This window comes from Choloepus didactylus, chromosome 1 (genome assembly GCF_015220235.1).
Source record: "Choloepus didactylus isolate mChoDid1 chromosome 1, mChoDid1.pri, whole genome shotgun sequence".
Lineage (NCBI taxonomy): Eukaryota > Metazoa > Chordata > Mammalia > Pilosa > Megalonychidae > Choloepus > Choloepus didactylus.
The window spans coordinates 171,264,082-171,278,914 of record NC_051307.1 but is presented as its reverse complement, the minus strand read 5'-3'; the positions used below and the strand labels follow the sequence as shown (position 1 = coordinate 171,278,914).

General features: G+C 35.2%; 1 protein-coding gene across 1 annotated transcript in view; it reads right to left on the bottom strand.

The window, feature by feature from the left end:
• The window catches only part of KCNH8 (potassium voltage-gated channel subfamily H member 8), a 449,367-nt gene that overhangs the window by 130,849 nt on the left and 303,685 nt on the right, over window positions 1–14,833 (bottom strand). Inside the window, exons 6-7 of the mRNA XM_037828156.1 lie at window positions 10,043–10,200; window positions 6,200–6,407 (exon numbers count right to left, since the gene is read on the bottom strand). Of these exons, the coding sequence (XP_037684084.1) occupies window positions 6,200–6,407; window positions 10,043–10,200 (366 nt within the window). The remainder of the gene's footprint in view (window positions 1–6,199; window positions 6,408–10,042; window positions 10,201–14,833) is intronic.

Sequence of the window (14,833 nt, the reverse complement as noted above, 5' to 3'; positions counted from 1 at the left end):
AGTATGCAATGCTACTTGAGTGAGCTCTTTTTGGAAGAAAAATTGAATTCTAGTGTTTGCTTCTTAGAATTGAACTGAATTTACAGTTCTGTCTTAGACATTTTGCACTAAAGTAGTGGACTCCATTCTTGTATCTTTTTGTTAATGTGCTCTGTATCACTGGTGCATGCTCTTTAGTTTCCCTACCTACTGCTGCAGAACATTATTTTATCTCTTATGGCTCTTATCAACACTACAAAAAAGAAAAGCTACATTTGTATGCAGCACTAACCCCTTGACTGCTAATGTATGTTTCTGCTTGCTGTGCCTTGTTATGGCTGCTTTTCTGTGCTAATAAATTATGTTTGGTGTTCTCCTTAAAAAAACAAACAAAGAAACAAAAAAACCAACCAGAAACTCTTACACTGAGAGAGTACTTCAAGAACTGATTCAATGTCTTTAATTCAACTTTATGGCTATCATTAAACGAACTTCACCAGTAATAATAATTATAATATTATATCCCTGTATTAATTGGTATATAAGGAAACATGTAAGATCATTTTAGGTGGGCATTTATTAAAGTTCTCTTGTAAAAACAAAGGCTCCAAAAGAGACTATTCTGAAACACTTCTTTGAAGCCAAAACAAAACCTAAATTTTAAAAAGCATAGTTAGGTTCAGTTTTGAGGTGCCTCTTTAATACAGTGTTAAATCTTGGTGCAACCTGCCCATAGAAGGTTGATATACCTTAACAAGCTAGTATTGTGGGTGTTGGACCTGTCTCCTATGTTAGCTTTGTGAGGAAAACCTTCTATTTGTGAGTAACTGTGAGCCTATATGAAAATTATTAATTTCTCAGAAGCTGACTTTCAAATAGAAAGTTTGGGCAAATAAATTATTTTGAAGATATGCAAAAGCACTACAACTAACCCTAAAGGCAACACCTTTCAAACCATTTATTAAGGAACTTCTCATGTAAAATGATGAGTATTCACTACTCACAACCTATGATACTTTCTTTCATTAGAACTGTCATAATTAAATGATAATGATAGTTATAATAGTTAATATTTATTGAGCAGTTTTTAGGTGCCAGACACAGTGCTGAATGTTTCACATTCATCGTTTAATTTATAACTGGTAACTCCAATAGGGTAGGTATTGCTTTTTTACAGATATTGAAAACGAAGCAGAAAGTAACCTCTCTCTGTTTCCTAGTGTTCTTTATTCAAAGGATCACTGATCAAGAGAGAACTTTATGGCTCTCTATAGCCTTAGAATAAAGTCCAAACTCCTAAGCCTAGCACAAATTGTCTTTGAAAATCTAGTTTCTGCCTACCTACCTCTTTAGCCTCACCATCTTACTACTTACACACACATTCATCCTTTATGCTCGTTCTAGCAAACTGCTTAATATTGCCATGTCCCTGCTGTCACAAATACCCTTTCCTCAGCATATAAACAGGCAATTCCTATTCATCTTTTAAAACTCAGCTCATCTCTGAAAAGTCTTTGCTGATATGCTAGTTAGATTTAGTTCCACCACGCTATGCATATTCCTGTTATACAACTTATCACACTGTAATAAACCATTGAATTATTTTTCCTGTTTTTCCCTGTAGACTTTATGCTCCATGACACTAAGCATCTTATTTGTTTTGGTATCCCTACTGCCTAACATGGGCACAAGCATGCAATGGATGCTCAAAACATATTTTTGGAATGAATGACCAACTCTTAAGTTTGTTCTTATCCTCTCCATATTCCTAGCCAGAATGAATGTGCTAAATAACTATTCCCTGTAATTTCATAATACTCAAAATTATTAGAAGGAGGTCTAGGCCAAGAGTTAGGGAATCTAGGTTCTTATCCCATGTCTGCCATTTGGGAATTGAATGACCTTTGTGATAGTTAATTGCAAGTGTCAACTTGGCTAGGCCCTGGTGTCCAGTTGTTCAGTTAAGCAAGCACTGGCTGGATTGTTACTTTAAGAGTATTTAATAGATAGAAATGCATCTATAGTCAGTTGATTGCATCTATGGCTGATTGCATCTACAATCAACAAAGGAGACTGCCCTCAACATTAAAGGGAATCTACTCATCAAATTAGTTGGAGGCCTAAAAGAGAGAATTGTGGATTTCAGAAGTCAGAAAGAATTCTTGCCTCTGCTTCAGTCAGCCAGCTTCTCATGGGCAATTCAACCTCACCTTCATCAGAGTTTCTAACTTGTGGACTGTCCTACAGATTTCAGACTTGTTGTTGTCGTTGTTGTTGTGTGTGTGTGTGTGTGTGTGTGTGTGTGTGTATCCTGTTGGTTCTATTTCTCTAGAGAACCCTGACTAATTCAACCTTGAAAATTGATTAAGTCCACAAATATATTTTTTGCACACTTCCTACGTGGAAGAAACTGCCACATGTGGGGATACAACAGTGGTTACATTAACAACCCTATCTATCACAGAGCTTTCACAAACTAGAGATGGATCTCTCTATAAAATCAGAGCTGGACTAAGGTCTCCCAGATCTAAAACTTCATGAAACAATAAGTTGAACCTTTAAATTTCTTAAAATACAGTATAGAAACACATAACAATATGAAGTTTGATCTAACACCAGGCAAATCATTTCATAACCAACTTATGATATAATGAGTCTACAAGTATTAATCTTTCCTTCCAAAAATAGATGTCATATAAAGGAGTGACAGTGTAACATTTTTTTAAAGATATACTTTGATTTGGTCTGATACAAAATGTTGGAATTCTCTCCAGTCATAAGTAATTGATCTGCCAAGGACAAAAGAAAAAAAATCATTTCAAGGCAATTAACAGTGATTAGGAAAGAAGCTCATTTTATCCCCCACGAAGATGAATCTGTACATTTATTGTTACCCACAAAGATAAAGAGCAACTTGTTCTACAGCCAAATTTTATTTGAGTGATGAATTTTTTTTGATTCATGGTGGTTGGACCAAAAAAGGTAAAACTGATTATTAGTGGACAAATTACACAGTAAAAACTAAATTAGCCTGGACACTCAGCTGCTCCATTATAACATTAGGTAGGGAAGGTCATCATTATTTAATTTGTGTTCATATCTCAGCTGGAGAGTGTTTTAAAGGAGCAAAAGATGCAAGTAATTTTAAGGGAAGGGAAAGCTCAAGTATCCAGGCCCGTAAACTAATTTGAACAGACATAATTAGCATGCTTCCTTCCTAAACAACTCCTGAGAGGTGCTTGGACAGGAAATCAATTCTCTAAAGATAAATGTTCACCTATATTGATGGTAATTCAGTGTAATAAGCTGAATAATGGCCATCCAAAGATATCAGGTCCTAATCCCTTGACTCTGCAGATGTCTTCTATGATGAAGATTTTGCAGGTGTGATTAAACTAAGGATTTTGAGATGAGGACATTACCCTGGATTATCTGAGTGGGTCCTAAATGCCATCACATGTGCCCTTATAAGAGAGAGGTAGAGCGATATTAGACACACAGAAGAGGAGAAGGCAATGCAACCGCAGAGGCAGCAAATGATGTGTCTACAAGTCAAGGAATGCCAACAGCTCCCCAGAAGTGGAAGAGGAAGGAATGGGTTCTTCCCTAGAGCTTCTGAAGAGAGCACAACCCTGTTGACATCTTGACTTTGGCTCAGTGAAATCGATTTCACACTTCTGGCCTCTAAGCTTATGAGAGAATAAATCTCTGTTGTTTTAAGCCAAGCGAACAAATTTGTGGTTACTTGTTACAACAGTTACAAGAAACTAAAGCATTTTGACATGCCCTAATCATAGTACTTCCTGACTCACCCCTTTCCCTTGTTCCAATTAACATTGGCTAGTTGCTACCTATGGCTCATGTACATACTGAGCTATGATAAGAAACAAAAGAATATACAAAGCAAACAATGTTGGGTCTCTTCTTCCATTAAAATCATAAATCATGAAACCTGAAGCAGACCTTCAAGTTATATAGTGAGATTTTCCATGTTGTGTATGAGAAAACTGAAGCTCAAGCCAGTAAACAAAATGTACTGCAAATCACACATATGGTTAGTGGTGAAGTCACGATTAAAGGAGAGGTCTACTGACTGACCCCCAGCCCAGTACCCTTCCCATGATTGCATCCTGCCAATGCTCTCTTCGTGTTGAGTTCCAGCCTACAACCTCCAGTTCATTACATTAAACCATACCACTAGGACCAAGGATAAAAGTGAAAGAGGGCAATAAAGAAGCAGTCCAGGTGGTTGGTTTCTTTTTCTTGGAAAATAAATACCTATGCATGTTTCTGGGAAGAAAAACAACAACACCTACTTGATACATCTGCCACAGGACTGGCATGTTGGAAATGAAATAAAAAGCCTTCCCCACCTAACTAAATTTGAGAGCGTAAATAAGCTGAATTTCTCTATCTGGAGACTCTCAGACTAGACAAGCCTTACAAATCAATATGAGCATACAGGTCTGGGACCTGAAGAAATTAGGTCAGGTCCAAAAAGGAATCAGGTGGCTGACCACAAGTCAGAATTTTAATATGGCTTCAAAACAGAAGGCAGAGAGCTGATGCCATAATTCACTGAACACCATTGGGATGTCACTAGAGGATGTGATAAGGAGGCCTCAGAAAGTTTTGAAAAGGGAAGTAGTAGTGAGGGACTGAAAATGTTTTAATCCAAGTACTTTCCAGATTTTGAGCCTCCTTTTAAAGAATCCATGTCTCTTTCTCTTCTAATCTCATCTCATATTCTTTTTATTCAGGAGACTTCTGCTTTCACTCTTCAGTTCTATTTCTCCCTTTCCTTCACTTCTGAGAATTGGGGTCTCCAGACAAGACATAGAAAAAGTGCTTTTATAAGGAATATAAGAAAACCATTTGGAGGTGAAAATGATCAGAACAGATCAGTTGCTTTGTGTAGCTCAGGGATAAAATTGAGATAGGTAGGCATATTCCTTTGTTTCCTATAATTGGGGCCCACAGACAGGGCATAGAAAAACTGCTTTTATAAGAAAACCATTGTGAGATGAAAATGATCAGAACAAATCAATTGCTTTGTGTAGCACAGGGATAAAATCGAGATGTAGAGGGGTATTTTTAAAAATCTAGACAGGGATTCATTCCCTTGAACTTGCTTTCTTAAGGTCTCCAGCCCATTCTTCAATGATGCACTTTGAAGGTTTTGTATATGCCCCATAGAGTGATAGTGGCATTTAGGAGCGCCACCCCAGGGATGTTCCAAGTGCACCATGCCACTAAATGCTGGTATGAGAAGCTAGAGCATTTTCTCTCTTGGGAGCCTCTTGTGGCTTTATCCCTGTGCAAAGGTCTGAGCTTCTTTCAAAAGCTCAAAATTGATTTTTGGTGGAGAAGACAAGTGAAGGATTTTCTAAGCCAACTGAAAAACAGATTCTGTTGATAAAATGTCAGGTTAAGAAAAAAATGTGCCCTTTCAGAGTACTATGAAAATTCTCTAAATGTGTATGACTTTGAGAAGAACACAGATATTTTAGCATAAAACTTATAGTCTTGAGGCTTTTCATTTTCTATAAATTTCTAGGGATTATCATAAGTTAAAAATGTGTTCCTGTGCAGAACGTTTGAGATTCATTTATGCAGAATTATGTAACACTTGGAAAATCTGTCTTAAACTTCCATGAAATATGGGGACAAAAATTTTATAAATTATATTTGTAAATATCCAGTCCTATTATCACAAATTCTCAAAGAACACTAAATTTGGAAAATGTGCCACAATGATAGCTCTCATTTTTGTTTTTAAAAGGAAAATGAGATTAATCTTTTCTGTTAACTTTCCACTTCTAACGCAAGTGATTATTTTCTTCTGACAATGGCCTATTGCAATGATAGGCCATAGGACAGTTGCTCAGTAATTTGCTGTTACTAACCCTGCATCTACGTCGAAACATGTCAAAATAAGATCACGTTACCATCTGAATACATCTATCGCCTTGCTGGTCATTTTGCATACTTACTTTAGTTTGAAAGCTTAAACCTTTACTCTGAAAAAGTATAGGGTTGGTCCATAAAACGTTCTTCAAAGAAATTACTTGCATCATAAACAAACAAACAAAAACATGAGACAAGTTGAAAGCCAGAGGGCATATATTTATAGACTCATCTTTCGTCTTCTCCAAATTCCAGAGAATCTATCCTCCTTTCCAGCTGAGAAATGGAAAATGTGACAAATGTAAGCCCTTACCAACTTCCCACTTCAGAAGGCTGTTGTCTTCCCTCTCCATTTTTCCAATGACATACCAGATACATGCCATCCAATGTGCAAGGAGCGCAAACATTGACATGAGCAGGGTGAGGACAATTGTGCTATGTTGGGAGTAACGGTCCAACTTCTGCAGGAGACGCAAAAGGCGCAGCAGCCGGACGGTCTTCAGGAGATGCACCAGAGACACCTGTGGCGGGAGTCAGAGCAGCACAACTGGGCTCATCGGTTAAACTCATACCACGACACTCACTTTAGTTTACAGCCATCTGGAAAATTCTTGAAATTAAGTACGGTCATGACTCTAAGGTATGGTCATTTCTATGACTATTTCTTTGTACTTGACAAATTCAAATTAGGAGGCAACAGGAGTAAGGAGGATAAGACAATCTAATTTCTTTGACTAAATACTGATCTTCCTTACCTAGATTTGTTTCTTTTCCTCTAGTTGTATGACTTCATATGAATTTATATATTCTGATACACAACTGCAACACATTATGATATCAGGATTGAATAGCAAATGCCTCCATTCTCTTCCATACACTTTCTATCTCCCTCACTTCCCCTACTTCATGTAAGGGAATTACTTTACAACAAGAATTCATACAGATTGAAGTAAAGTCCTACGAAGTGGTAATGAAAATAACTTAGGGTTTTTAAAAAAATAATTAGACCTATTGAACTTGAGTAAGTTTGGCTCACAAGTACCTGCCTCATGGGCTGCATTAGCCTCCTTTGAATATTACCAATGAACAGAGAAATGTGCCTGAAGCATATGAATTCTGAACCCTCTTTCAAACAAACATGCTTAGGGAACCAAAATCAATTGGAAAAAAATTTTTGAAAAATTTCCTAGGTTCTGCTTTTGCATGTATTAAAACAGTAGATTTGTAGTTGGGGTGAGGGGTGGGATTTATTTTCCTGATTTTAGGGACTAATTTTAAAATGTGCACATTTGTGTCCACCAGAATGGTCTACATCACTATTAATAACACCTATGGTGCACATAAAATATACTCTCTTCATGCCCTCAATGAGCTTGCTTTCTAAATAGAAAAGATGAAAAATTAACTCCTCTGTAACTTGTGCAAAACTATGCAAATAATTTGACAAATTCCTTGATTTTACCTAATTTCTCTGGGGGATTCATTAATAGAGGGGAGGGAAGTGGTTTACATGACTATATTCAAGAACATTTACTTTACAGAGCACAATCCTAAACAGAGTCAGCATTTTTCTAGAAGTTAGCATTTGCAATTAGCCAGAGTCAGTTGATTTCCAGTTCCTTCCTCCATTTCCCTTTCCTAAACAGGCATGACAAACAGTAAGTGTTTAATAAATATTTGTTAAACGCATGAATGAATAAATTATTAAGTTAAAAAATACTCCATGTTTAGCATAACAGTAGATATTCAATGACATTGTGTTGAATTGTAATCATCTGAATTATTCAAATATTACTCAAATATAAAATCTTAAGGATTCATACTTTTGCTTTTTTCAGTATATTATGATTTTTATGTCTGATTCATCAATTTATCTCTCACAGTTCCTTTTATAATGACTTGTACATAGTAGGTATTTAACATGCAAGCCGTATTTAAAGCAATTATCTTCAGCAATCATGTGCAGAGCCAAAGTCAGAGAGTTCAGTACATTTTTGGTGGTTCTAATGCAACTTTGAACATCAACTATTTGAGATACACTAATTGGATACATTTTAAATCTGAAGTCCAATGTTTATGATTCTTTTTCCCTCCCTCTCTACTTCTCTTCCTCCCTTCTTTCCTTCCTTCCTCTTTCTGTTGTTGTTGTATGACTCATAAATTATTCCTGTAATTTATTTTTTTTCCTGGGAAGTAAATTTGATACTTTGGACAGGTTTTTCTGAACAAATAGAATATTTCATCCTGGCTGACTTAGTTGAAGGGGATAACAAATTCATGCGCCAATATGTTAAATGATCATGTACTCACTCCTGTGCAAAGCAGAAAAAGTATCACTGATCAGAGAGATTCCTTTCTTCCCTCTTTTCTTTCTGACATGGATATAGATCTATAATACTCATTCTTTACAAGTGATTTGTCAGATGTCAGATGTTATAAGAGAGAATGATGCCAAGGGAATAGGGGAGCAGTAAAAGTGTAGGATGAATACTTAAATTTTATTTAAATATGATAACTAGACTTTATCAAAAATTCCTCATCCAGGTTAATTTTAGGCAATGAAGGTGTTAATTACACAAAATAACATTAATATATTATACATTTTATTATATAAATATATAATTATATTATATATACATATTTAAATTCTATTTTTTCAGTACCCAAAGAGAAATGGAGCATAAAAGTATTATTAACATTTAGTAGCAAAGCAGCAAATTAATTTAGATCAGAACCATATTAAATGTATATTTACAATTCACCATGACAACTCTGAATTTTTTTTTAGCATTTTGTGAATTATATACTTCCTTTGTATTTCTTTTGCATTCTTGCAAAGGCCCTGTTTTAAGTCATTACACTTTCATTACAGTACACTTAGTCTAGTCAAATTCAATCTTAAAATGCATTTTTAAAAGCTAGGATAACAATATAATGTAGCATTGATTGATATTATATACTAGATGTTTTCTCCAGAGCTTTCTTTTCAGGTGAGTTATAAACGTCTTAAAAATGTTAACATTCTCAACCTCCCATCTTAAAATTAAAATAAAGAAAAAAAAATTTTATTGTATAGGCAATTAATAAAATTCACAAATCTATACTATTGTAAAATCTCTTCCCTTTACAGTTCTGTGTTCATTCTGAAGTGATTAATGACTATATTTGAAACATTCATCACTTTATCACTGAAAGCTATGCATCTGAATTCTTGATAGAGAATATGATTTCTACAGGGGGGTTTCAAATGGCTAGGCAATTGGCTTAATTTGAACTAATGTTTGGTGAATTTTTATATGCTAAAATTGGTTACTTAGCAGCCAATTGAATTAACGGCCCAACGACATTATTATGCCCACCCACCCCAAAAAGTCACCCTGTTTATAAGAATATTAATTCTATAACCAATTCTAATATTGTATTAATATTCTATTTTCAAGAATATTAATCACTATATAGTAAAATTTTCTACTACCACAGTGAGCTTTCATTCCTGTGAGAAGGTGTGAGAATAAAGGGTTTAGATAAAGAAAGAGGGGAAAGTTACATATATTAGGGCAAATTAAAGGAAACTCAAGTTTTAAGTTAGTCAACAAGTCATTTAGGTGTCTACCCCTTTCAACATCTTTACAAGGACTTCTAAGAAGAGGTTGAATTCCTTTATTTTAATTTCAGCATTTCCCTCTATCTTAATTGATCTTCTGTTGGCTTTAACAATGTATAATAAAATGCTCAAGAGATAGGAAGTTAAAGGTCGTAAAAGGACAAGAAAAAGAGTTCAAACTATCCACCAAACTCGATGGGCAAATATCTGCCTAAGTGATATAAAGTGTTGTTTATATTCCTACAGACGGTTTCTTTATCAAAGGGCTTGTTTAATGGATCAGTATATATGGTAAATTTCAGCTTGTTTGCATATCCTGCTTTTGGGTATTTAAATAGCTGAAAACAGGTAATGCAAATTTCAAAAGGAAGTAACTTCCTCAAGTGGAGAATCTGGCCTGAGTATCACTGGGCATGTTGGCGTCTTTATTAGTGATGGCACAAAACCTTAAACACACAAATTTCTACAAACATTTAAGCCTGAATGTGTGAAAAATAAGCACAGGGTTAAAACCAACCCTAAAGCTCATGTGGAAGGGAGCTCTTTACTTACCACTGTGACATTGAAAGCATAGAGGAGATCAAAAGGCAGGGCAGCAATTAAATCAATGATGAACCAGGTCGTGACATAGTGGATGCAAATTGATCTTGCTTCAAAGATAACTTGGCCAGACTTGCTGACATAGGTTGTTCGGAAATTTAAAATTATATCTGCTTGGGAAAAAAAGATAGAGGAAGGAAGAAAGGAAGGGAGAGAGAAAAGAAAATGGAGAGAAGAAAAGAAGGAAGGAAGGAGAAGGAAAGAAAGAAGGGAGGAAAGATGAGGCAGATGGAGGGAGGGAGGGAAGGAGGAAGAAAAGATAAGAAAAAGGAAGAAAGAGAAGAAAACTGTATAAAATTAAATAAAATTAGGCAAATGGTAACCTCATCTATTTCAGATTAATAATATTCAAAATATTATCTTTCAAGACCCAGTTCAACTCAGAAACATGTATTGAGGGAAGGGGAAAATGTTAATATTTTTGAGTACCTAGTATTACAGACATGGGGCCAGGTATTAAGATGATAAAATAAATAATAACATCAATAATTACAATAGTCAACACTTACCAAATGCTCACTATGTATCAGACATTGTTCTAAGAGCTTAGCATATTTTTTTCATTTAATCCTCAGAACGTCTTGTGAAGTAGACAGTATTATCCCCATTTTAAAGAGCAAGAAACAGTCTCAGCGAGAAAACTTAATTCCTCCATAGATATAATTTGCAGCCCATTATTTTATTTTATGAAATACTACTTAATTCTGTTTACAAAACTTTTACTAATCTGTTTGGTTATGGAATTCATCCCTAGCTTTAAGACACTCCTATTAACAAAATATCAGGTGTGTCTTCTTTGGATTTCTAGGTTAAACTCATCTCCATTCCATTTTTTAAAATTTTTATTTGTTTTAAATTTTTTAAAATGAAATAATTCATTTTATTGGATTTAAACTACATTCTTTTTTTTAATATATTAATAGTTTTGACTACAGATCAAGTGAAAAAAGTGGATTTTTGATCATTCAATAGTAAAATGACTCCTTTTATAAGCCCCAATTAAAAGTTAAGCATTTCTTCCATTGATAAAGACAAGATAAAAGTGACAAAAACAATCATGAATAACACCAGGCCAAAATTAATTTGATTAGGTAAGAAAAGTCTACTTAAGCAATATTTATACTTAAAGGTGAATAACTTCTGCCTAAAAGTAAGCATTAGATTTTTTTGAATACACACTAAGCTTTTTAAAAACTGTCATGGGTTCATAAATACGAAGTTCAAATTTCCATGCTATTGCACAAATAACCATGATTCTTATTTAGAGGAGTTTTTCTCATCATTGTTACAGTGGAAGATTCAAATTATCTTAAAAGTTAGTATAGGCAGCACCCAACTTTTCAAAAGATTTAGGTTGAGTGCTTTGTGAGAATTTTTTCACACAAGTATATGGTGATTAGAACCTAGATAAACATACTACAGAACCAATCAAGCAAAATATATTTCTAAGGGAATACAAACTTTTATTTTGGGATGTCAACAACACTTCTAATACAGGAATCAAGAGCTCTTTTTCTTTTTTTCTACCTTTTGGGACACTGAATGTTTCCAATGGTGCATCTCCTTCCATTTTAATGGATGAGATGTAATCATTTTCAACCTCTCCCTACCTCATTCTTTTGTTATATATTTACAAGCTTCTCACAACAGACATGACCCTAGTGAGCACTGGGTTGATGGCAAATCAACAGTCATGTTAAGCTCACTCTTGCTGCTTATAAATAAACATCTCTGAGACTGTCATCTTAGTTCATGGGTTAAATATCATTAAAAAGTTGGAAAATAGTAGCTTTTCCTCAGTTTGTTTTCGATTGAGTACAACCAGACCCTGGGGACTTTCAGGAGTGGTGACAGTCATTGAACATTTTAGGGGCTAGTGACTCCAATAGAAACAAATTTCTCCAGGAAACTTTGTTGTTTAGGGATGTGGAGAATCAGAGTAGGAAAGGAAGGAAGTCAATATCCTCATTAATGAGAATGAGAATTCAAGATTATCCTGGGTGGCCCTAACCTAATCAGGTGAGCCTTTTAAGAACAGGGAGCTTTCTTCGGCTGGGGCCAACTGAAAGGCAGTGAGAGACTCTGCTGTTGGCTGCCATGCTGTGGAGAGGGCCATGACCAGCAGCCTCTAGGAGATAAGAATGGCTTCTGGCTGAAATCCAGCAAGAAAATGAGGACCTCAATCCTACAACTACAAGAAAATGAATTCTTTAAGAAGGCCGGTGAGCTTGGAAGATGAGCCTGAGCTCCAGAAATGAAGAGCCTGGCTGACACCCTGATGGCAATCTTCTGAGACCATGAGCAGATAATCCAGTTAATCTGTTCTCAGACTTCTCATCCACAGAAACTGAGATAATACATGGGTGTGGTTTTAAGCTGCTAAATTTGTGGCAACATTTTATGAATCAATTAAAAAGAAAATAAAAAAACAAAGACCATGTTTTGGTGCCATTTAGTTCTCACTGTAGCCTTGAGAGATGAGATTACAGAAACTATGCTAATGTAATACCATTATTAGAGGTAACATTTATTATCTTACTATGAGCCCAGGACTGTTGTAAGCCTTTTATAATCACAATCTCATTTACTCCTCACAAAGACCCTAAAAGGTAGGCACTTTTATCATCCTGTTTTACAGATGAAGAAACTGAGGTACAAAAGAGGTCAAGTGATTGGCCCAGGGTCACACAGATGATGAGACTGAAGCACAAGATTAAGTCACTCAGCTAGTTAGCGAAAAAACAAGACTCAAGTCCAAGTCTGAGTTCTAACTACTGCTTTGGATTTTGGTGCCTTAATATAAATCAGTCACATGACAGGTCTGGAAACAAGTTCTGGATGACCGCCCCCAACCCCGCCAAAAAAAATTGTGCTAGTCTGTTAATGAATGATGTAACTTTTTATAAAGGTCTAACTAAAAAACATATCCCCAAATGAAAATATCCAGATACTTCCTTTGTTAATATTGAGAATTATTAATATAATTGGATTATATTAGTGGATTAAACCACTTAAAAGGCTGAAGGCAATCTCACAGTGATTTCCACTGCAGAGTAAAAATGCTACCAGGGCAAAGTACCAATGCATCATGGAAGCATGGCCACTAGGAGGGAGCTGCTGAGGAACATCATCAGGCTGTTATGGTAGCTTGTGAACTTTTCATTCTTCCCTTTAACTTTCTAGGCCCTTTTGTGATCTGTGTTTCCACAACATAGGATCAAGTAAGCCCATAAATTCAATATAAAATCGAGGGTCAAATTTCTTGCACATTTACTAACTGATATCACCAGGTCTACCACAAATTGCACAGAAAACCCAATGCCACCAGCCACGTATCTGGGGCTTTCCCATCAGAGGAGGGATGAATGAAGGGAACGGTTTCTCAGGGACTGATGGAGCAGACACTTGTAAAAGCTATGTAGACCTGAATAAATTAGGTACTTTCTTGAATGAGTCATTAGAGTATCATATTTAGAAAGCTTTTACAAAATAATTTATTACTCACTTGAGCTAATTGAATTTTAGGTTTAAAAAGAAGTAATTATAAGACTTTTATACAAAAATAGTGGTAATAGTAGAGGAGTAAAAGATTTTCTTTAAATCTATGGGTTCAAATCTCCTCAAGATACTTGAATAGTTTTAGGTTTATTTTCAGGGGGAAAACCTAAATACAGATCATATTTCTGAGATGTCCAGGACTATGCACAAAGAGTGCAGGGTTTGTCCAAGGCTTAGTATTAATTTTGGATAGGCGATTTTTAAAAATCTACTTTCGTCATGCGTATAAGAATAGACACATTTCTTGTATGTTGTGGTTCACAGGACATTTTTCACAGTCATTAGTTTGTGTGGTTCCCACTCCAACTCTTTCAGTGGGTAAAAAATCATCCTCATTTTGTGTAGGGACAACTGAGAACCCACTCTGCTTTTTCCCCACTGATAAAGATGTATTATTCAAGAACCAGGAGAACTCAGTGCTTCCAAATATTCCCTTAAATGGAAGTGCAGAAAAGGCTAATGCCTGTTATTCTTAAGGATGAGGGAAAAGTAGAGTAAAATAAGATTGCAGCAAGGAAGAAAAGAGCTTTCTAGATCCGGCATCCTCCACAAAAGAATCATGAAGCAAAGGGAAACATTGGATGCGCCTGCTCCTCCCCCTATGAATGTCTTGCTTCCCATAAGATTTTTGTATTTTTAACTAATTAAACCAGTGACTAATTCTAAAATTAGAGTAAGAATGTGGTCTCCTCCAGACATACCATAATCCATCTAAAAGACTGTAGTTTTGTTTTCATTTAGAGGCATCTAGAAAACATAGGTATAATGTTTTTCAATATAAAGCACATAAAACCATGTTCATTAATATCTAAATTTTTATATGTAATTTTTCTTGTCAATTCCATATATTTTCAATTGTTCATAAGTACAAAACACATACACAGAGTTTGAATCAGGAAAAATATTCCAAAAACTGTAGCAATTAATTCAAAAGGATTTACCACCTAGAAATTTTGATGTGCCCATGTGTTTGTATATTATAAACAATCCTTTATGACACATGGTAATAGCATTATAGATAATAGAGAATTATCATGCATACTGAATGTAGTTTATAGAGTTTCTGAAAATTTGAACATTTAACCATATAATCCACCAAAATGAAGGAGTATGTAATTGAATTCTCTGATGATTCGGACAGCACTTAATTATTTTGAATGATGAACAATTTGCTTTGCTACATTT